Here is a 22,636-nt window from a genome sequence, read left to right on the forward strand (position 1 = left end):
CATGATGGAAAACATAGCTTTATTATTTTATGTTTTTGCTAATACAGATTTTGTAACAATCACTTTTTTGTGTGTGCTGGATCCAAATAGGGGCACTCCAATGGAAAAAGGGATGGGAATGTACCAAGTATTCAACCCCACTAGGGGGCAGCACATGGTAATAATTTCAATTTGCTCATCAAGGAACAGCACTGTAATGCTCAGAAGTTTGTTTCTGTCATTATAATGAGAAAATAACTCGATAAATAAAACAGAAACAGAGACAGTGAAGGGTGTTTTGATATGATTTTTTAAAATCTGCAATCCACTCTTTACAATCACATCATCAATAAAATCCAAGCTTATTCTCAAAACAAACACACTTTGGATCTGTTATAATACAATTCTGAGCTTTTAAAAAGATGGCACCATCACATAAAGGGGGGGGGGGGCATGAATGGGGGGGTGACTTGAGGACATTCTTATTTATTATTATTTAACAAAAATATTTTCTTTCATTAGGATAGATCACTTTTTCCATATACCATAAGGATAGAATATAATTCTCATGTCCGGAGAGTGCTCGAAAGTGTTGCATAGTCGAGGAGACATAAACACAGGGTAGGGGGGTGGATGAGGAATACAAAGTTCTTTGTGTAATGCAGGGTTAATACTCTATTGAATACTTGTTTTGGTTCTAAATGCTCCACATGATAAAACTCTTGACCTGCCACCTTGAAGCTTGTGTGTAAAACGCTCACTGCAAGTATTTTAGTAACGTATAGTCCGTTGATGTGCAAATGTAACTGAAGAGAAAATGATCCACAGCAATCCTATGTTCTAATAATCTCCCAAGCAGTTTTATCAACAAGCTCCTTTTGTGTGTCACTGGGATTGTAGCCTTTGAAAGTGCCGCTCAGTGTCCATTATTTAGAGTAAAATAACAAAATATACTCTTGGCAGACAAACGAAGAACCAGCTCAGCTTAAAAATACTGTCTTTGTAGCTTATTAAAGCTCCACCTAAAACCTGAAAAGCTCTAATCATGAACCCAAACCTTTCTCCACACACACACACACACACACACACTTGGTGATTTACTTATATTTGTAAGAGCAGACTCCTCAGAGGAATCCTTGTCCAATGGTAGATGAATGTGTTTACTCTTCTCATTCCGTTCATCAGTTGGATGAAAGCTGGAAATATTTCTACTTGCAAAACAAGAAGGGGGGGATTTCCAACTCAGTTTATAAAGTGTCCTGCAATACTGTGCCAAGCATTATTAAAACAAATGGGGGAAAAGGGTAAACTATTTGAACCACACCCAGTCTTTGCTGCTGGTTCTGTCTTTACAAACTCCAGCCAGGGAGCATATCTGCACTGTATTCCTTTGATCCACACATACATTCGGTTGTCCTATATCCCATGTACTCGTCAATCAGCTGTCCATTATTGAGAACATGTAAGAGTTTAGTATTTCTCCAAAGCCCAAATTCTCATTCAGTGTCTTTTCACTTCCTCCCAGTAGCATCTGCAGACCTCTGCTTTGTCCAACAAAAGAAAGATCCACAATGGCGACCAGGGTCACCGGAACTCATAGATCGCTGCACTGTGCTCAGGAACATGGGTGAGGTTTAAAGACTGGTACCTGCAGTGTGAAAACACAGTACATTAGAATATGCTGAATGATTTGCTGTGAATACCAAGCATCAACAAAGGTTTGAGGCTTTTTTGTTTTCGTTGTAAATCTTTACCCTTCCAGAAAAATTTTGTGCTCCACTTTGTAAAGCAAAATGGACCAAAATGAGATGGTTTATGAGCGTTAAAAATGGATACTGATTCCACAAACCAAACCCTTCATTTTGTTTGAGCAACACAATGAATGAAAAGGAAACCGCAGTCTTGACTGCTGTTTGCAGGGCTCAAACTAGAGGTGCGAAATGGAGCTCTTCTACACTTACTTACCTTCTACACTATAATAATAATAATAATATTATAATTCTTTTCATTCCAATATGCTGAAGGCAACATTATAATCGGTGTTGGATAGTTTATAAATTGTATAAAAGCACTCAATGGGCAGAGAAAGCAGTAAAAGCTGGATCTAATCATTTGGTCAGGAGGGAGCAGAAAGCTAAAATGAAAACAGGATGGAGCAAAAATCACACAAACTTTTAGCAGCATTAGCTAAACCATTATGTGCAAAATAACCCGAAAGAAATGCCAAAGAACGTCAAATAAAAATGAAAGCACACAAAATGGAACAAAAGGCAAGACTCAAATTTGCTTATAACCATGTGGTGTGACCAAAAATCAGACGCAGCATACTGTGGTTTGGATTGGTGGACTTTATCCATAAAGTGACAGATAATAAACTGGAGCTGCATGTTGGTCCTTAACAGAAGAAGCAGAAAACTGGCGATGGTCCCTTCACCCAGATTTACCAGCTGGTTCAGCTTGTTAACATTTCTATTTTAATTTGTGTTGTGCTGTCTTACCATTCAGAGCTCCTGTGGTAGTAGTAGCCCTCAATTGTTGCTGTGGATTTCTGGAAGCAAATGTAGTAGAATCCAGCAAAGGAAGCTCCACTGATGTCTTTGATTGTGTGGTCAGGAACCAGAAACTGCTCCTGAGGGTGGCAGGCAAGGTGACAGATAACAGCAGCTGGAGGTCAGAGGAAACTTACTACAACATATGGTCAAGCTCAGTTTAGGTAGCAGCTTACCTTCCACCTCATGAAAATATAGTCAGAGTTCTTTAGATCTTCATAGTCAAAATCATCAGAGTTGAATGTCTTTGCGTATTGGTAGAAGGCTTGGAACTTGCCCTTGGCAAAAAAAAAGAATTACATTGCGGTAAACCAGGCAGCCGCAGAGCACTTTTATGAATGAATAAGGTTTCAGCTTACCCAGTGCTTACGATCCACATCTTCATCTGCATCCCATTTCCGGGTGAGAAAAGGTCGTTTCCTGCTGATGATCTCTCCAGCGAAGAATGTGGTCAGAGTTGGATATTCCTACAAGAGCAACCAAAAGAAAAATACACTTTTATGCATGGAAAAAAATTATTATTAAATGTTTGCTTGTGTTAACACATCAAAGAAAGCCTACATCTTTCCATAGGATGTTCGTATTTGCACAACTGTAGCTGTGGACAGACACAGGTTGAATTATTTATGTCAGTGGCTAAATAAAGGGATAGTCCGCTCACCTCTGTCAGCCCTTTTATCTTCAAGTAGCCACACAAGTAGGAGTCTTCCATAGTGACGTGCTTTTAGAAAAAAAAGAAAAAAATACTTTTTTAAACTGCCAAGGCAACAAATGTGGATGCTAAGACATGTTCCCATAAGGCAATTGTAACATTTCAATAATAATCTCAAATGCAAACCAGTGATGAAGATGCATGCCTGTGTGGGTCTCCATACATAATCCATGACTTAATCAATTAGCATTTTGTGACATTAAATCAGTTGTGTTTCATAAAAACAATACATAAATAGTCTACATATAGTTGAATTGGGCTGTTTACATACAGTTGTAGGCAAAGCTACGTGTACAGTTAGCTAGGCGAGTTAGTCCTGGACAGGCCAGGACTGAATTTCCAGCTGTCAATCACCGCACCGCCCGTTTGACAGATCTCTGAACACCCATGACAATTCGACAGAATAATGAAATATCCGCTTCACAGCCCCACCTGCAAAACAACTTCCACGTCGTAGGAGTTCCCTTTGCTTTTCTGATGGCCCCTGAACTTAGAACCGCTATACAGGAGCGAGGTGACAACACCGGGCTGTTGGGTGTTTATCGGTGGCGGCGGGATAAGTGAGGCCGAGGATGCGAAGGCCGCGGCGGGGGAGTCGCTGATGTATCCAGCGGGGACAGGCATGGCTCCCGCTTCGGTGACTGGGCTGCGACCGCGGTCACTGATCGTCTGGTCAAGGGACTCTGTCGTGGTCTTAGAAGAGGTGAAGGAGGGCTAAAGAGGCCCACCGACATTCAAAGTCCACTTAATTCCGCTATAGTCCAGTATACCAGGGACCCAGCTCCCATAGAAGTAAGTGGACTTCGACGTCGCAGAGACCAGCAGCATTCGCACCTCCCATTGGTCAACTGAGTTCACGTCGCCAAGATCTTCAAAGCTCATTGGTTAAGGATGCGGAAGATTGTATGGCAACATTCTGGTGTAGTTTTTTCCTGTTTTGTAAAGTGAGCCAGTGCTACTTGAAAAACTACATTTCCCAAAAATTAGAACTATTTACGAGGCTGTGAAGCACCGAAGGTCACACGCGTGCTTTTGAAAGCGGTAGCTACTATTTGAAAGATGAGTGTCAGTAAATAGCGTCGTTATACTGTAGCGTAGTATAGTATAAATAAGAATAAGTGATTATTCACATACTCTAATACTCTAATAATGCTGCCCTTCATTAACTGAGACTAGAAACCGGTAGGATCGCTGATCGGCTCTCAAGTTAGCTTTGCTACAGAATATCTTTACCTAATTTCCACTATGTTTCGTAGTGTTGCTAGAATTCCTACTCAGTTTAGAAATGTCCTTTCAGTCAGTAAAGTGTGCCCAAGAAATCAACACTCGTGCGGGTTGAAATACTCCACAGCCGCAGCAGGTAAGCAGTAACATCTGAATAAAACCTCCTTCATTTAACCCTGTTTTGTAGTATGGTTGATTGATGAGACGTTTTTCTGTTAACCAGAGAGAAAGAAATTTTATCAAGATGTCAGCATATCCCAAGGAGAAGGTCAGTGTCTAAATCAAATCATTGCACTTGAATGAATGTGCACATTTGTATGTCAGCTGTTTGTCAAGATTTAAACTCTTGGCTATAAGATGAATGAGAGCATCCACAGACAGAACATCATGCTTTAACACGAGATGATGATCTAGATTTCCTTTTTTGTATCATTATTCTGCTCTAATAGGTGTTTTCTCTTTTTACGTAGGGGGTTTATATGAGATCAACCTAGACCGAAGGAAACTGAAAACTCCAGGCGGGAAGCTGTTCACAGTGCCAAATGAAGCCCTGGCCATCGCCGTGGCAACTGAGTGGGATGCTCAACGAGACACACTAAAGTTCTACACTATGCACCTGGTACCACAATGCTTTATACATTCTGTTCTTGTTGTGTGTGTTTTTTTAATTCAACAAACCAGTGACTGAACTGGTATCTTTAGTAAATTCTCTTTCTGCAGACTACTTTGTGCAACACAGCTTTAGACAATCCCACCCAGCGCAACAAGGAACAGATGATCAATGCTGCTCTAAAGTTTCTGGAGACTGATACTGTCTGGTATAACACACATTTTTTTTAAGTTCAAGTTTTAAAAAAAAAATGCTTGCAGCTTTTGTGGCTTTAATATCATAAGTGTTTATGTTGTGTGTAGTTACAGAGTGGATGAACCCTATGGTTTGGTTGAGCTACAAAGGAATGAGTGGGACCCCGTGCTGCACTGGATTGAAAACAGGTAAAAAATAGCATTTGCTTTTGTCATAGGTAAAGCCTTAGATGCCTTAAATTAGGTCCTTCATTAACTGTCTTTATCTTCTACATTTCTCTTACAGATATAATGTCACAATTGGCTCCTCATCAAGTATTTTAGGTCCTGAGATTCCAGAGGCAACCAAAGACACATTCCAGCAACACCTCAATTCTTACAACATCTGGTCACTGACAGGTAAAGTATGCAGACTCATCTTAAATGAACACTGTTGACAATTATCGTCATTTGGGAAATAATATACCTGGAACTCTTACCGAAGACACTTAGTTCTGCTTGTGTGGTAACTTTAATTACATTAAAATTGATATATTATTTTCTACTCAGTTCAGTATTCTAGTACATTGGTATGAATGCAGATTTTTTTGATTGATATATTGCCCCATTGCAGGGCTTGAGTATGTCATCACCCAGCTGAAGTCTGTTGTGCTATCGCTCGGAATGATTGACAGACATCTCAGTGTGGAGCAGGCTGTGCTGCTCTCCAGGCTAGAGGAGGAATACCAGGTAGGAGAGCATCCAGCAACTTTTTAAAATTGAATATTTATTTTCTACTAATCTGTACCAATCAGAAGTGTTGCCTCCTCAGGTAATGTTTATTTTCATATTGCTAAAATCACAATGTCTTAATCATACATCTGTCACTGCCAAAAACTTAATTCGTTCTAGAGAAACTGCACTCTCTCCCGTTAACATTTCTCATAAAAATATAACCTTGGAGCACACAATGTGCTGTGCTGTGAAGAGGCTGACTTTGCTTTTTCAGAGCCCTGCTTTTGTTTGTTGGCTTTGCAGAAATTCTACAGATGCCTGAACCTTTACTGTTTGTGTGTTCTCTGCAGCTCTCCGTGCAGTTATACTCATCCAATGTGTTTTGTTTTCCTTTTCACAGATTCGGAGCTGGGGAAATGTGGAGTGGGCCCATGACTATGACATGTATGAGCTTAGGGCACGGACTGCTGCTGGAGCTCTTTTTGTTCACCTCTCATCTGAAAGTTCAACTGTAAAGCGCAAACTTCTGCAGGATTGAAATGGACTAGGGCTCAGCCCAAAAATAAAACTCCTAGACAGCATGCCGACTGAGTGCTTCTGTACCTATATACACAAATACCACATACTGTATCTAGTTTGTTCTTTTTAGCAGAGACAGCTGCTCTGTCAGTGATCTGTTGTAGAGTCATCTCCCTCCAGTAAAACACATTGTCTGTTTTTTTTGCAGTGTTTACACACGGCAGCTGCCAAGTGTGACACTCTCCATAGAGTTTCCAGACCGTTCTCAGTCATCCGTGATATTTTGGACACTGGTTTATGGCTTCAGGAGAACAGTGAATGATGTTGTCTGTTTGGTGATGGAATGTTAATTCCATGCCAGCTTTTTCCATGAGCAACATTTGAATATTGCAAATTTTGCTGTGTACACTTTGATAAGGGCATGTGAACAATATTACATAACTATATGTGATCGATTAAGGCTGTATCTATATCTTTTATGGTTGTTATTGTAATAAGAAAGGCTAAAGGCTGTGTAGAGGAAAAATTGTGAATTTTTATCATCTAATTCATGCAGAGCAGTCTCCTGAAAAAAACAATTTTGACAGTGTTCACATATGGATCAGACTATTAAAAATGATATTGCTTGGCTCTTGTGTGTGTTCCTGGCTTGTTTAAAGTTTAGTATGAAACCAGAACATCTGTCATTATTGCTAACATTATATAGATATTATTTGTCTGCAGCATCTGATGATAAGAAAGATTGCTTCAAGTCATAAAAAATCAATTTGGATTTTATTGGTGCAACCTTTGGTTTCCTTTATTTACAAGCTCTGAGCTCTTATAATGGATGTTCGAGCTGTCCAATCAACTTAAAGGTCAGAATTTTTCGACCAATTACGTTGCTGCGTAGGCGGGACTTACCGGACGTTTCCTCATGTATCATCATCCTCCCATGGACTGACTTATTTGTTGTCGAGCAAGATGGAGTTCCTTTTGGGAAATCCTTACAGTACCCCAGTGGGGCATTGCATTGGTATGTAACTAAATGTTTCGGAAGCGACATGACATGTATACATGTATATGTCCTGGAAATGTGTATAGTTTTGTATAGTTGTCTTTTACGCGCTGGCTACCTCTAGCATGCTAACGTCCCTGAATGAGTTACAGCTGGAAAGCCACCGTTAGCCGCCTCGCTAACTAGTTGTTACGGTAACACCGCTTAGATAGAATGATCTTTAACTAACTAAATGTGTCTTTTGTGTCACTGTCAGTCCAGAAGCCAGCATTAACGCAATTAACACAACGATTTAATTACACATTGCAGAATAAGTAATAGCTAAGCTAACAGTTAGCTAGCCTCTAGTCATCGTCATATATTTGGCTTTATGTATGTTTTTTAAGACGTTGTTATTGCATGTGTGTTACAGAGAGAGCCACTGATGGCTCCCTGCAAAGTGAGGACTGGACCCTCAACATGGAAATATGTGACATCATAAATGAAACAGAGGATGGGTGAGTACCCAGAGAAAAATCAATGAATATCCATAGGTGTTGATTAACTCTTCTGTGCACTGGTTTGAGCCCTGTCCTTCATGTTCCCATGCTGTTTACAGAATATATTACTGCACTTATATATTCAGACAGAGCCCTTTCTTTGCATTTTGTCTTTATTGGTGTGATAGTATGAGAAGAAATATAGCCTTGACTTGGCAAAGTGGATTCATGCAAGGCCTCAATGCTTATCTCATTGCTCTATTAACCTTGCACTGTGTGTTTAAAGCTTGTGTGTGAAGTCCAGGCCTTGTTTGATTAGTGAGTTGTAAACTGGCTTAGGTGGGTCTAGCCTAGCGCACTGTACTGTACTATAAATCAGCAGTCAATACAAAGAGGTCTGACTCCTATTTGCTTCTTGTCTATGGGGAATGCAAGGGATGTGACACACCCACTGCTGTGGTGCTGAGTTGATCTTTTTGAAGTTAGAGAGTTTTGCCTCAAAGTACAGTAGTCAAGGTGCCAATGCCAAGAATTTTAAATGCCACAGAATCATTGACATATGTCCGTGTCTGCCATTTAGCTTTGCAGGTTTGCCCTTGCATCTGTTTCTATCAGCCCAGTTTAAAGCTTGTGATATTGTACTTCTGTGTTAATATTCATGTGTACGTGTTTATGTGTGCAGGCCAAAGGATGCCATCAGAGCAGTGAAGAAAAGACTCAATGGCAACAGGAACTATAGGGAAGTGATGCTGGCTTTAACAGTGAGTTACAGATACACCATACTTACATGCCAAAGTATTCTAATGATGCCCTTAGATGCCCACAGGTTTGATATAACACCTGTGTTGTATTATTCCTCTCACATAATCTAATTACGTTTTAAGAAAAAAAACTTAAAATTCCCTTGATGGTATTTAGCAATTTGTTTTTACATTATGGGGACTAAAATATCATATCTGGGGTGCAGAGCATTTGATTCACACTTTTTTTATATTCATCAGGTTCTGGAGACGTGTGTGAAGAACTGCGGCCACCGTTTTCATGCTTTGGTGACTAGCAGGGACTTTGTTGATGGTGTGCTTGTTAAAATCATCTCCCCTAAAAACAACCCTCCAACCATTGTTCAAGATAAAGTTCTTGCCCTAATTCAGGTAAGACAATAGAAACATATTTGCAGATGAGGTTTTTGGCATAGGTGTATATTATAGTAAGTGTGGCTGTGCAGCCCAGGAGGTGGCTTATCGGTGTCTCAGAGGGCTTCAGCTAGGAACAGCTCTAGTTACCTGTCACAGCTCAGGTAACTCTGCAAGGTTCATGTGGGCTGCTCTTATTTCCACCGGGATGACCATGTGACTATGGCTTACAGCATGGATGCAGCAGGGGCCTACTATGTAGTAGCTGTGAATGAGAATGGAGGATCAAATTGTTTCTTGTTTATCTAGTATTTAGCCAAACAAGTTTGTGAGAGAAATGTCCATTGGGAAAAACTGTGAGGACATTTGTGAAGTAGTGTTCTGTTCACACGCTGGAGTATTGTTGACATTTTCAGAGAGATGAATAATACCCTGCTGGGTAGCAGACTGTGGTTGTGTTGTGCAGCTCTTTAACCACCTGTCTTGTCTTCCAGGAGTCAATATGTGCACTTTGGAGTTGGGAAAATGTTTTTTGTTTTAATAAATTTAGCACATACAAACTCCATAAAAATGTACTCAAGTTATTTTAGTGAACATTGGTTTGGCACAGCCTTGATGAAACCTTTTAAACAATTTAACTTAAGGAAGTAGAGTATTGTGGGTATTTAAATATAGATCTTACTGACTTGCAGTTTATTGTCACTTTTGGATCAAGAACTCCCTCATAGGCTTTGTACACTTGTTTTTAAACTGTTATTTTGTCATGTCTTAGAATGGCTTAAAGAGAGAGAAGCCAAGAGCGTTGTGGTCTGCTGACAGATTGTATTCAAGGCAGACAAACAGGAATGATCAGAGAACAAGCTCCCTCCACTATTCTCACATCCCTTGCTTTGTTTGCTGTGTCAGCCCTCTCTTTACCCATTGTTTTGTTTTGTTTTTTCCGTCTGTCTCTCTCTTTTGTTTAACTCTTTTCTTATTCTTCATTTCCAGGCATGGGCTGATGCATTTAGGAGCAGCCCTGACCTCACAGGTGTGGTTCAAGTCTATGAGGAGCTAAAGAGGAAAGGCATTGAATTCCCCATGTCTGACTTGGAGACCCTATCCCCTATACACACACCTCAGCGGGTAGGTGGCAGACCAGCCAAGCACAATATGATTATCTTCTCAGCTGTTTTGTCATTTTTCTTATTGTATATTATTTCCATCTCTTTTGATTAAAGTCGGCAACTGCTCCAGAGGGAGACTCCACCTTACATAAGTACAGCGGAACCACTCAGCCCACTCCACAGACTGTTCCACCGGCCTACACCACTCCTCAGGTCCCCAACATCCATGCCTCTGGAACCATTAATCCCACACCTGAACAGGTAGAGTGAGAGAGAGAGCACCTCCATAAACATACTTTTGCATTTACACAAAATATGTCCAGAGCGTAAATACAAGGTGGTGGTTTTAAAATGAATGGGAAAAGAGTTTGCATATCAGATACACTATGTCCCAGTCAATCTAGAGCATTTTGTTCCAAGTTCTGACAGCATGTGTGCCACAGTCAAGCTGTTGATGGTATTATCTGCAAGATAAAACATTTGTCAACAGTATTAAAATCTGCTGCTGTGCAGTGCCATGAAAGCAAGCAAATGCAGTATGTAAACGTACAAAATGTTCAGAATTATAGTTGGTCATTTAATTTTACCTTTGATATGTACCCCTGGTTGGGAATGACTGTTCTGTAGAGTACCTCTAAGTTTATTTTATTACACCCAGTTTCCTAACAGTTACATTTAATTGTATTTTTTCTGTTATGAAGATTTGCCGGCTACGCAGTGAGTTGGACATTGTTCGTGGAAATACTAAAGTGATGTCAGAGATGTTGACCGAGATGGTGCCGGGACAGGAGGACGCTTCAGACTATGAGTTGCTACAGGTAAGAAAGCACACATTTAAATGTGTCTGCAGTGTGTGTAAATGAACACATATACATATGTAGAATACATATTCTCTGTTTGAACATGCCCTTAGGAGCTGAACAGGACTTGTAGGGCCATGCAGCAGAGGGTGGTTGAGCTCATCTCTTGTGTTTCTAATGAAGCGGTGACAGAGGAGCTGCTTCATGTTAATGATGACCTCAACAACATTTTCCTTCGCTATGAACGGTCAGAAAAAACACCTGTGATTTGTGGTTGAAAGCTGGTAAATTAAAGTTAGGTTTTTATAGATGTCTTTCATCTTGTTTCTTTGTGGCCTCAGGTATGAGAGGTTTAGATCTGGAAGGTCCTCAGCTCAGAGTGTCAACAACGGGGTGAGTCAACATTTCATAATTCAAGAAACTCCCAGTGTTTGCATCACACTAAAAAGTCTGAGCTGGTTCTTCTGTCATATTGTTTGTTTTCTGGTCGTTTTCACAATTCCCAACATCTGCACCTTTCAGTGTCTGTTGACTTGCATGTCACATTGCCAGTAAGGCTTTACAATGTCTTTCAAGTGCAGCTTTTTACCAGATGTACCTGCCTATTTACATGGAAACCCAAAAGACAACTCACAAAAGCATTTGCTTTCCATATAAAGCAACCATTTATGTTACCTGTTCCCCTCTGTGTGGCATTTACAGCATGTTTTATCCAGTAGGGGGAAACATTGACTGGCAGTTTACTTGTAGCTTAATAACGAAGAATAAAATAACAAAAGCACTTAAAAGGGAGCATCAGTACCAAGTTAAAACACCTGAGTGTAATGTATCAGCATCATGTAATACCATTGTCTAAAGCGCTTCCATCTATTGTGTCCACTATTGCTTACTGAGTTATTCTGTTTTTAACATCATAATAAGGACACAGCAAAACACTCAGCAGATGGAGGCATTTTCCATACATGTTAGCTAGTCAAATGTAGCCGCTGTTTGACCTTAAATTGGTGGTGAGGTTAGTCAGCATGATGCCTGGGGAAGGAGAGTAAAGTCACATTTTATCATACTATGCAGGGGTTGTCTCTACCTCATCTCTTTATTCTGATTAGATCACAAGCATTGGGAAGAATATGTTGGGTTTCCAGTTGTGTAGGCATGGTGTGTTATTCCATAGTTATCATGCCATTACATTATGTCCCTGCACTGGCATGTTAATGGTATTCACTGTCTCTTCCTTTCTGTTCTTTTCTGTTCTTCTTTTTCTGTGCCTAGCTGAGACAGGCAAGTATAAAAATACTGCAACCTTGCTAAATGATCGGTGTCATCCCACAATGACTGTTGAAACATGGCTCAATAATATGGGACCAGCCTTCACCTTTCACCCCATATGGCATGTTTTGACTCTGCAGCCCCCCCTTCTCCCCAGCTAATGATATGATGAACCCAGAAGTAGGCTGACAATGACACAAACTTACGATGGCAGTGAAATAAATGTGTGCCTAGATTCACTTTCATGTTGTGTTTGCATTGTTTCAAATAGTTTGGGATTAGCAAAAAGGTTCTTAAAAGAGCAACACCCACAGAACCCAAAGATTCAGTTTTTCCTCCCTCTCCCTGCTATATTTCTGCCTTCTTAAGGGGACCATTATGGATGGCCGAAACCTACGATGCGTCTGACAGTACATCAACAATTAATCTCTTTCATGCAAGCAAGTGCTTCAGAAACACAAGTATCAATAAAAAAATCCACTTTGGACCCCCTTAAGAAGCAGTTTTTCCAGAAAGTGAGTTGGTTTCCTGCCACTTGGGTCACAGACACTTTAATGCTGTCCTGAAGGTAACCAGCAATGGTTTTGATTGTGGGCTCACTCTTGTCACCTTCATTTTTTTATTCCACAAACAGATTTTGTCTGTTCTGCTTTCACTGGGCTTCCACAAAATGATTCATTTTGCTCCTCATGAGCCAGAAACCCCAAATCCTTTTTTTTACTGCTACATGAATTAAGATCATTATTATGATTTCTTCACCAGGTTCTCAGTGAAGCTACGGAGGACAACCTCATAGACCTTGGTCCAGGCTCCCCAGCAGTGGTCAGTAATATGCCAAATGCAGCCCCAAGTAGCTTGCCCCCTGGCATCACAGCTTCCACAGGAAGGCCTTCCTCCCCAGCCACTTTGGCGTCCCGCCTGGCAGGTCTAGGTATGAAAATTTACAGTGATAGCACAGTTCTTGTTTTTTGTGTATGTTCGAAGTTTCATTAATAATAACTGTCAAGAGCTTCACTTCCAGACATGGGTTCAGACAGCGTAAGCAGTACCCTGAGCTCTCTGTCAAGCTGTAAGCCTCCACCTGCTCAGGACGACTTTGACGTGTTCGCCCAAACCAGGACTGGAACTGCATCTGAACAACACATAATGTGAGAGTGCAGTAATCTTATTTTTCTTTCCATACTCTATTAAAATTGCTTTCAAAATTAGCAAGCAGAACTTTGTTTCTTCCTATTAAAATCCCATGTTTGTCTTGTCTCAGTACTAAAGCAGAAGACGGTCAAGCCGCTGGTGGTGGTCCTCCCACTCTTGATGTCCTACAGCCAGCTGCAGGAGGGGTAAGTCTAAGTTACAATTCATGCTATAATTTTTAGACTGTGTTCTTATAACTGATGAGAATGCTATCGAGAGGCATCTCACATGCTTGCATAGGAACAGCTGGATGCTACTATGAAAATGTAGTTTTAGTCAGATTTAGAACTCAATAGGATTTATTTTATGAATATCTTGGCTGCTGTCTTTTATGTAGTTCTAACACAAATTATCATTTATTTGTGGCTTTATCAAAAAACGTTTTGCTAAAAAGTAGAAGTACATTAGTTGCTTTTATTGGGTTTTCTTCACTATTTGCATTTTCACCACCATTATGCTGCATTCCCAGCCTAATATACATGCTCTGAAGTGTGGATTTATTATGTGTGTGTGAGACTGGATATCCCCATGCAGCCCGACCATTCAGTGTATGTGTTGTGCCACACTGGGTGCTTTTTTTTTCTTAAAAAACACTTGCATTTAAGTTAACCCTGAGTTTTATTTAAGTCATATTTTCTGTTTTGTTTGGGGTGGGATTTTGTTGCTGCTTTTTTTTGGCCACCCGTGGCGGTCTTGGTGCTACCCCATAGGGTGCCGGAGGCCAATCCTCTGTCATGGATGACATAGAGCAGTGGCTCTGTACTGATGTGGTGAGCCCATCATGATTTTTATTTCTGCTTGCTTCTCTTTTCTTTCACTCTGTGCATCCCCTTTTACTTTTTATTGGTTTAGGTTTGACAGTTGAAAATAACATATAAGTTATATAACATTTCCCTCTTCTTTTAATCAGTCACATTTAAATTAAGTTCACTTTAAGTAAGTTACTAACAGGGTGCTGTGGGGACAGAGTGACATGAAATGTGCGAAATGAGCATGAGGTCTTAATGCAGTTACAATAATTAGGACTTAGGCTGGTGCAGTAACATTATAGTGGATATTGTGGGTCATTTATGTACATTTGTGTGAAATATCACATGTTTTTGTTGGATAATTATGACAAAATTCTAACCAAACCTTGTACTCTGCTTTGGTTTGGCCCTACAATGAGTTATAAAGCATTTCCAGTAGTTCATGCTCATTTTGCACATAGTTTTGGGACTTTTCTGCAATATCGGGTGTTAATATCGGCAGCTTCCTGGTTTGGAAACAACAAAAAATGTCCTATGACAAACTTAACTGTCCCACTTTGGGGGCCTGCCTAATTACAGGTGAGTGGGATCTTGTTGCATACTTAAACTGGAGTGATTACAATGATTTGTCATTTTTGACTTCTGGTTGGTGGTGGTGTGAAACAGGTTAGAGTTGTCAAAATTAACTTTGAGTAAAATTGTGTGTGTTTTTTTTTTCTTAACAGAAAGGAGATGAATACGAAGAGGGCGTGACAAGTGAAGGTGAAGCTAAATCTTTTTGTTATTAGCTACATTTTAAACATACGCTCTCACAAAGTTCTTCTTTGTTTTCTGTCTTTGGTCCGATGTGTACAGAGTTTGACAAGTTCCTCGAGGAGAGAGCCAAAGCTGCAGAGGTGACTCCCAGCCTACCGTCTCCCCCAAGTGGGAACCCAGGGGAGGCGCAGGGAACACCCAGCCGCAAGAAGCCAGAAAGACCAGAGGACGCTTTGTTTGCCATGTAGACCTCCCACCTTTGACCTCTAATCCCCAGCCTTAGACCCGAGCAGCTGAGCAGCATCACCTGAGGACAGACTGACCTGACACTGAAACGCATCCACCTCTGTTCTTATTGATCACAACACTATTCAAATACACTACAGAGATGTGTACATGCTCACCTTTAAAAAAATATGAATGCTCTCTGTTCATTGCTAACTCAGAAAGGGAAAAACAGGTGTCCTATTTTGTCACAGCACCAGATGATGGACCTCACAGAGATGATGCTTTTTTTGTCCTATATGTTAAACTTGTTTGTGGACTGCAGAGCTTTATGTTGCAGCTAATCCTCTTTTATAAAACAAAAGTTCACAAATAGGAAATCCATTTCCTATCCAATCCCTCAAATTGACACTACCAGGCTTCTATTTTGAGATAAAAGAACCCTCATACAGAAACTTAGTGTATGCCCATTATAGGCACAAGCACTGATCATACCTAAAAAGCTCTCGTTTTGGTGTTTGTATCAGTCAAAAATCCGTCTAACTGTAAATCTGTAAATGACAAATGTCAAGTTTATTAGTTGTGTGTATATTTAAGCTACATACTGTATGTAAGAAAGAGATGATAATTTAATGTCGATTTTTGCAAAGGGTTATCGTTCCACTTGCTTTGACAATAGGGATGTACCTCAGTGGGTCGTTTTTCCACAGGAAAAGGGAATATATATGTTATAATTTACAAACAAAAAAAATAGTGAAGAAGAAGAAGGGAACTTGTGATTGGCGTCATTGCACACAGTACACGCCCTCTAAATCTGCCTTTTCATGTTGTAGAATCTCAAAGCAGTTGTTGGATGATTTGAGATTATGGTTGCTGAGATTAATTAGCCTGAAGCTGCTATAGTTGGTTTTTGATTCCATCTGCTGAACAGTACTGTTTAATTCTTGTAGTCATCTTTATGCTGATACAGAGTGAGTTTATGTTGAATGAGGGAGTATTGAATGAGCAGGGCTGATGCATGCTGTTACTGTAGGCTTTTTGAGTAGATTGTGTTATGCGTTTCTTGTCCAAAAATTGAACTGGAGAGGACCAAATTTGTCTGAATAATCTGGTTGGTAATACATCTCTTTGACTCATAATTTAACAGGTTTGTTCACCAGAGATGTGAGGAAAATTTCCCATCATGCTACAAAAAGCAGTTTATTTGTGCGACTCTCTTTTTATTCCTTCATGCTGACATCTTAAAAGGCCTGACCTTTTAGCATGACATTTGTTTGCAGAAATGAGCTCGCTGCAGACACAGCGCTACAAATGAGACATTTTACTCTTTGACAGTAATACATGCAACATGTTACACAGTCACAACAAGCTTAAAACAAGCGTGCACTTCGACGGTCGCGTTACCTTTCAACTCGTATTTTGAATCAGTTAACACTTAGCCAGGTGTAATTAATGAACTGTTAGAGCAGAGGTAAAGAGATCATTTATTCAGCACTACATTTTTTTCTGATCAGTATTTTTAAATCACTTTATTGTGCGGGATTAAAATGGGAAATGTTAAGGGACAGTCTGTGTATTTTAGTGTTTTGTTTATGGAGTTGAGATTTTTCTTTTTATACAGTGCTGCTGGCTAATGCTTCTTATTTTTCATTAGTTTTGTGGGTATTCTTATTGATTCAAAGTGTAAAAGATTCACACCAGTCTTCTCATTTATCTCATGAAGGATCCATAATTTAATATCGCCCATAAATGAGAGATAATTAACTTTTGACAAAGCATCAACATTGCACATTTTGAAATGGAATCTTCCTTTTTTCCTTCTGTTTCCTTGTTTTAATGTTAATTGTATGTGTGTGTCAGCTGTTTTGTGACCTTTTATCTCAGTTGATTGATAAAAAAAAATGTCCAAATGTGTGTGTTTCAAGAATACATGTTGCGATGATGTTTGGTACCGCTCAGGTTTGGTTTTATTTTAGTGTGTGCGCTGTCAGTGATTTGTAACTGAGTCTTCTCAGACCTGCTTTGCAGAGGAACAACATGTTTCTTTGTCTCACTGGATAATATGAAAAGAGATGCTGATACAAGAGGATGTGCTGTGTGACTGCTAACGTTCCTGAGTTGCCTCATCTCTCATTTCTCTTTGTGTTGTTTGACTTATGCATGAACTCTAATAAAACATTAGCAGTGTGTGATCTGCAGCTGTTTTTTTTGTCTGTGGTCTGGTCCTCTCCTCGGCCTGTTGGCTCTACTCGGTTACTTCTTCAGGTGCTAACAGCTAAAGCTGACCTCCAGTAAACCGTTTCCATTTACCTTATTCACACACACACACATATGCATGCTCCCCTCCTGCTTCTCCCCCAGAGACCCATAGGCCCCACAACGGGGGCTTCCCCCATTGGTCGTCAGGAATCGCCTCATCCCACAACATGGCCCCTTGCATTCTGCCTCAGTCACTGGAGTTTTTCGCGCTCATGAGAGTGGGGTGTGTCTGTCAGACAGTGGACTGGAATACACAGGATCCCCTCTTCAGTCCACAAACCATTTTACATGTGGTCAACTTGTCACAGCGGATTTCACCCAGACAGGTAAACACATTTTGTGGTTTCAGTTAGAGCACTGAGGTACGTTTTGAAAAATGTAGAAATGTGGTCTTTGTAATAGAATATGTTGTCAGTTCTGTTGCAGAAGCCCCATGTGTTCCATCTTCGTATAGATTAATGTTAATAGTTCATCTAGTCATGACCCCCCCTTATGCTTTACTATGTGTTTCAGAACCATGACTGTATGAAGCTGTTGGATCGCTGAAAGATGGGACGAGGACTCACATTTTCTTGGACAAGAGATGATGTTTTCTGAATCTGACTCTTCAACAAAGGTTATTAGCACACTCTGGTGGTGGCTGTACCCAGAAGCATGGAAGCCACTAGAGGGCAGGTTGAGTGAAACATTCATTTATCAATGAGACCGAGGAAAGAAAGCTGTCACATAATAAACACATCGGTGTGAGAGGACATACTGGCCAGAGCTGTGGTGCATTGTAGTTGCATTGCATGTTAAAGTCAACAGTGCAATGTGTCTGCTCTGCAGCACAGAGCTTGGCTATGAGACGACTCAGCCATGAGCATAAGCAACTCAGTGAACACTTGCAACACGGACTGTGTGATGTATTGCTGCCTGTTGAATCTTTACAATTTCTGTAGTTCTCTCTTTTAAAAATAGGACTATATAATAACTGTATAATAATCAATAATAAATAAATAAATTTAAGTACCTCTTGGAAGTATTTCATTTACTTCATTGTTTAATTTATTGGCATATAAATCATCTTAAAAACCACACGTCCCTCCCAGTACAGCAGATAAGCTACTGAAAACAATGAACACAATACATACGACCACTTGTTATTTATCACAAATTCAAAGGTTTACACATTTAGGCATCATTATAATGATTTATAGGCAAGACTTTGCACCTTTGATGGACCACTGTCCCAATGTTTGCTTCCTAAAATCTCTTAGTAATCCCAGTATATTACCTAAAATGCAAAAAAATGTTGGAAATTGTTGAAAATAATTTTTTTTAGGTTGTTAGCAACACACACACACACACAATAATTCCTTATTAAGTCTTGACTTGCCATTAGTTTTTTATCTCTTTCTGTCTTGTTGCATGTCTGTACAGCCTTCAACATATTTCATGATGACATAGCTGACATGTTTTCCACAAAATTAAACAGATTTTCCGAGTTACATTTTCACTTGAATGTGAAACGTTCTTTCCTTTAATAAACTGCCTATTTTCCATTTTCTTTCTTTAACCCTCCTCCTCCTGCTTGCCACCAGTCAGGGCCCGAGCACGAAATGTGCGAGAGCCCGATTTTAATGCAAGTGTTTATTATAAGGGCCCGAGCACCGAATGGTGCGAAGGCCAAAAAATGACCTTTCGTTTGATGTAGCTGCACGAAAATCAGTACACATGTTTATCATACCAAGACGCACCAAAAAGTCCGCCATCTTTGATTGAAAATGGCGATTTTGGCGATTTACACCATTGGTATGCAGACAAACTCCTCCTAGGGATTTTGCCCGATTGACTTGAAATTTACTGGAGGTCATCTAAAGGACCTGCTGATGAAAACTTATCAAAAGCTTTTCTCTAACTTAAAGGGCATGGCCTCTGTGGCTTGCCAAAATCTGGGACGATTTATGATTTTGCTATGAAACTTAGAACGGCTTTCACGCCGGCATACTTTATCCAAACATCTTCAAACTTTAAGAGCATGATGAGGGCTCTGCCCTGAAAGCCTCCATATGTTGAAACCCTGTCTTACTCTTGGTGCCCCCTGCTGGCAACAGGAAATGACCTCTTTTTACTCTGACGTGTACTGCTCCTACATAGTTGACGGCATCAACTTAATTTCTGCTCTACAACCTTCCCAACTAGTTGGTGAAGCTACACTATGAAGGCCGTAAGGCTGCATGCAAAGGCGTCCGTGTGGCGGCGCGGTGACTGTCGATCCTTCGCCGTGAGATTACGTTTGAGTTTTTAATGGCCTTAACGACCTTCTATGATCATTGAAAGCTTTTCTCTAACTTAAATTGGCGTGGCCAAAAGTCTGCCGACGATTCATTATTTTGCCATTAAACTTCGAATGGCTCTCACGCCCGCATACTTGCTCCAAACACCTTCAAACTTTCTGCACGTGGTCAGAGCTCTGCCCTTAATGTCTTTATGTCATCATGGTCTGTGTCTCTCACGGCGCTCCCTTGTGGTGGAGACAGGAAGTGCCATGTTCTACACGGACATGCACTGATCTCTCACTGTTTAACCCTTCCCTGTCATTGCACAGCCAAATGAGGATCACAGACTTGAAGTCCCACAGAGACACCTGTGTGGTTTCCTGTATCAGGCTGCCTGTGGCGGTCTACCATCCTCAAATTTTTTTCATGTCATAACGGTCTGTCCCCGGAGACGTCTGCATGCTCATGACTCACCTGCACAGCGCCACCTACAGGAAACCGGAAGTAACTGCGGTTTGACCGTTTTTATGTATGAATCAAATGTTTTTGGATGTTTGATACACAGACAGGTCTCCACTATTCTCATGGTGTCTGGCTCCACCCAGTGGACACATACGGCACTGCAGCTGATATAACTCCACCACGGATGCTCCTAAAATCCTCAAATTTTGGGCATGTAAACCCAACCCCGACCATGTGTGGACATCTGTGGACAGCGCCACCTACTGTAAACAGGAGGTTACTGCACATTAACTATTTTTACATATATTGACAGATTTGTTGCACTAACATGTCTCTGCTTCGCACAGGAAGTCCGCCATTTTGAAAAAACTGCGCCATTTTGCATTTTTCACTCCCCGCACTTTTGTGAACTCCTCCTAGGGGATTTGTCCAATCCAGCTGAAAATTGGTCTGGTTACTCAAAGGATTAGGGACCAAAAGTTATCAAAAATGCAGCACTTCGTCATACGGTCTGGCTGTGGCGCCACCATGAATTTGACCCTTCGCCAACACACAGGAAATAGATGTTTTTGTGGCTGTATCTCCCTCATCCTTCATCCTATGTGGATGACACTTTACAGTCAATCTGAACATCTGACTCTGCACACATTGATAGGCTAATATGTTACAGTTACTGCGCCACCTACTAGCCAGAGGACCTGTCTTTTGTATATGTGTGTTTGGGTGTCCTCTTCTGCCCTGCAGACCACAGCTCGTGCCCCGACGAAAATCGCGACTTGAGACTGTCGCCATTAGCGGGCGTGGCCGCATGGCTCTACAGCGCCCCCTAAAGTGTGAAAATATTCACTGCTACAGGTGCTACAGGCCTGCCACTTGGTACACTGATGTATCGCCTTGTGACAAGAAAAAAAGCCTCTTGGACAAAAATTCCACAACATACAGGAAGTCCACCATTTTGAAAAAAACACGCCATGTTCCAATTTGCAATCCCCGCACTTTAACGACCTCCCCCTAGGGGACTTGCCCGATCGGGCTGAAAATTGGTGCACTTTCCCATAAGGGGTCAGGGACCTAAATGTATCAAAACCGAAGCACTTTGTCATACGGTCTGGCTGTGGTGTCACCACAAATTTGACCCTTCGCCAACTTACATCCAATGGATGTATTTGTGGATGTATCTTCCACATACTTCATCCAATGGATGAAAAAAATCAGGCATGTTGAGCCTATCATTCTGAACAGATTGATATAAACATATGCATATGCGGGCATGGCCACATGGCTCGGCAGCGCCCCCTAGGATTATATATGGGTCCCACTTTCCTACAGACACGAAAATCGGTACACCGATGTATCTCCTTTAGACGAGAACAAAAGTCTCTTGGAGGTACCCTCTAAAATTTACAGGAAGTCTGTCATTTTAAAAAAAAAACCTGCACCATTTTCTGTTTCACATCTGGCATACTTTTATGAACTCCTCATTGAGGAATTTACCCATTAGGCTGCAAATTTGTAGCCTCACTCTTAAGCCCACAAGGACCAAAACGTATCAAAAGTGCAGAGCTTTATCACACGCTCTGCCTGTGGTACCGCCACTAAGTTGACCCTTCCCAATGCACAGGAAATATATGTTTTTGTGGCTGTATCTCCCTCATACTTCATCTTATGTTGATGACACTTTACAGTCATGCTGGACATCTGACTCTGCACAGATTGATATCCTGATATGCCACAGTCACCTACTGGCCAGAGGACCTCTCTTTTGTATATATGCATTGCACTGTACTCCTCTGTCCTGCTGACCACTACACATGCCAGTAACCGGGGACAGAGGCCGCGAGACGCTAGGGGGTTGACGGCTGCAAGTCTCGTAGACCGCAAGGAGCTGCTGTTTATTTGCCTCTGGTCAGTGAAACACACTTTTAATATTTTAGCAGTCAACTTTATGCAAACTAAAAACCTTCCCATCACCCTCTTGGCATAAGGTTAGAGGTCATCAGCTCTTCAAATGACCTCCGAGGTCAGCTGGGGGGGGGTGGTGGCCTGTCCTAGAGACAAGCTCTAGCCAATCAGAGCCCAGATCACAGGTCCTCTGCTCTGCTTTCCCAGGGCCTCGCCGTATTCATAATATGTTAATGACCTTAACCCTATTGATCGTGGCCAAACAGGCTGACCTTTAGCCACATGGAGCCCAGTGGTTACCTCAACCTCCGCAGCACATTTGGCAACATGAGTCGACTTCACAAAAAAAATTAAAAAAAATACAGGATTGTGTTTCACGCAGTGTATCAATAACCAAACATTTATTACTATAGGTAAGGTGTGAAAACAACACAGATAACTTGTATTTTATTTATTTTGGGCAGTGGTGTGGACATCTGGGCATCTGGCGTGTACACAAATATGACAACACATCCATAAACAGGTTTATACCTCAATGACAGATGAATA

At 40.9% G+C, this 22,636-nt stretch overlaps 3 protein-coding genes across 3 annotated transcripts; 2 read left to right on the plus strand and 1 right to left on the minus strand.

The window, feature by feature from the left end:
- Nucleotides 1–860: 860 nt before the first annotated feature.
- LOC114451458 (glucose-induced degradation protein 4 homolog) lies at nt 861–4,069 on the minus strand. Its single transcript, XM_028430061.1, has 6 exons — nt 3,673–4,069; nt 3,190–3,249; nt 2,888–2,995; nt 2,705–2,806; nt 2,478–2,608; nt 861–1,627 (listed from the first exon to the last, which is right to left on the minus strand). The coding sequence occupies exons 1-6, from the start codon at nt 3,862–3,864 to the stop codon at nt 1,564–1,566; spliced, it is 657 nt and encodes a 218-aa protein (XP_028285862.1). The 5' UTR covers nt 3,865–4,069; the 3' UTR covers nt 861–1,563.
- Nucleotides 4,070–4,217: 148 nt separating this feature from the next.
- Nucleotides 4,218–7,131, plus strand: atpaf2 (ATP synthase mitochondrial F1 complex assembly factor 2). The gene is made up of 8 exons (XM_028430056.1): nt 4,218–4,600; nt 4,688–4,732; nt 4,935–5,083; nt 5,185–5,282; nt 5,377–5,457; nt 5,555–5,667; nt 5,882–5,997; nt 6,383–7,131. Exons 1-8 carry the CDS (start codon nt 4,486–4,488, stop codon nt 6,518–6,520), a joined length of 855 nt encoding a protein of 284 aa, XP_028285857.1. The 5' UTR covers nt 4,218–4,485; the 3' UTR covers nt 6,521–7,131.
- A 268-nt stretch (nt 7,132–7,399) lies between these two features.
- On the plus strand, nt 7,400–17,095 carry tom1l2b (target of myb1 like 2 membrane trafficking protein b). Its single transcript, XM_028430025.1, has 15 exons — nt 7,400–7,516; nt 7,911–7,995; nt 8,660–8,738; nt 8,979–9,128; nt 10,101–10,235; nt 10,331–10,477; nt 10,918–11,034; nt 11,130–11,263; nt 11,358–11,409; nt 13,045–13,213; nt 13,304–13,430; nt 13,544–13,619; nt 14,184–14,243; nt 14,948–14,984; nt 15,078–17,095. The coding sequence occupies exons 1-15, from the start codon at nt 7,465–7,467 to the stop codon at nt 15,224–15,226; spliced, it is 1,569 nt and encodes a 522-aa protein (XP_028285826.1). The 5' UTR covers nt 7,400–7,464; the 3' UTR covers nt 15,227–17,095.
- The last annotated feature ends 5,541 nt before the right edge of the window (nt 17,096–22,636 follow it).

Source organism: Parambassis ranga, chromosome 19 (assembly GCF_900634625.1).
Source record: "Parambassis ranga chromosome 19, fParRan2.1, whole genome shotgun sequence".
NCBI lineage: Eukaryota > Metazoa > Chordata > Actinopteri > Ambassidae > Parambassis > Parambassis ranga.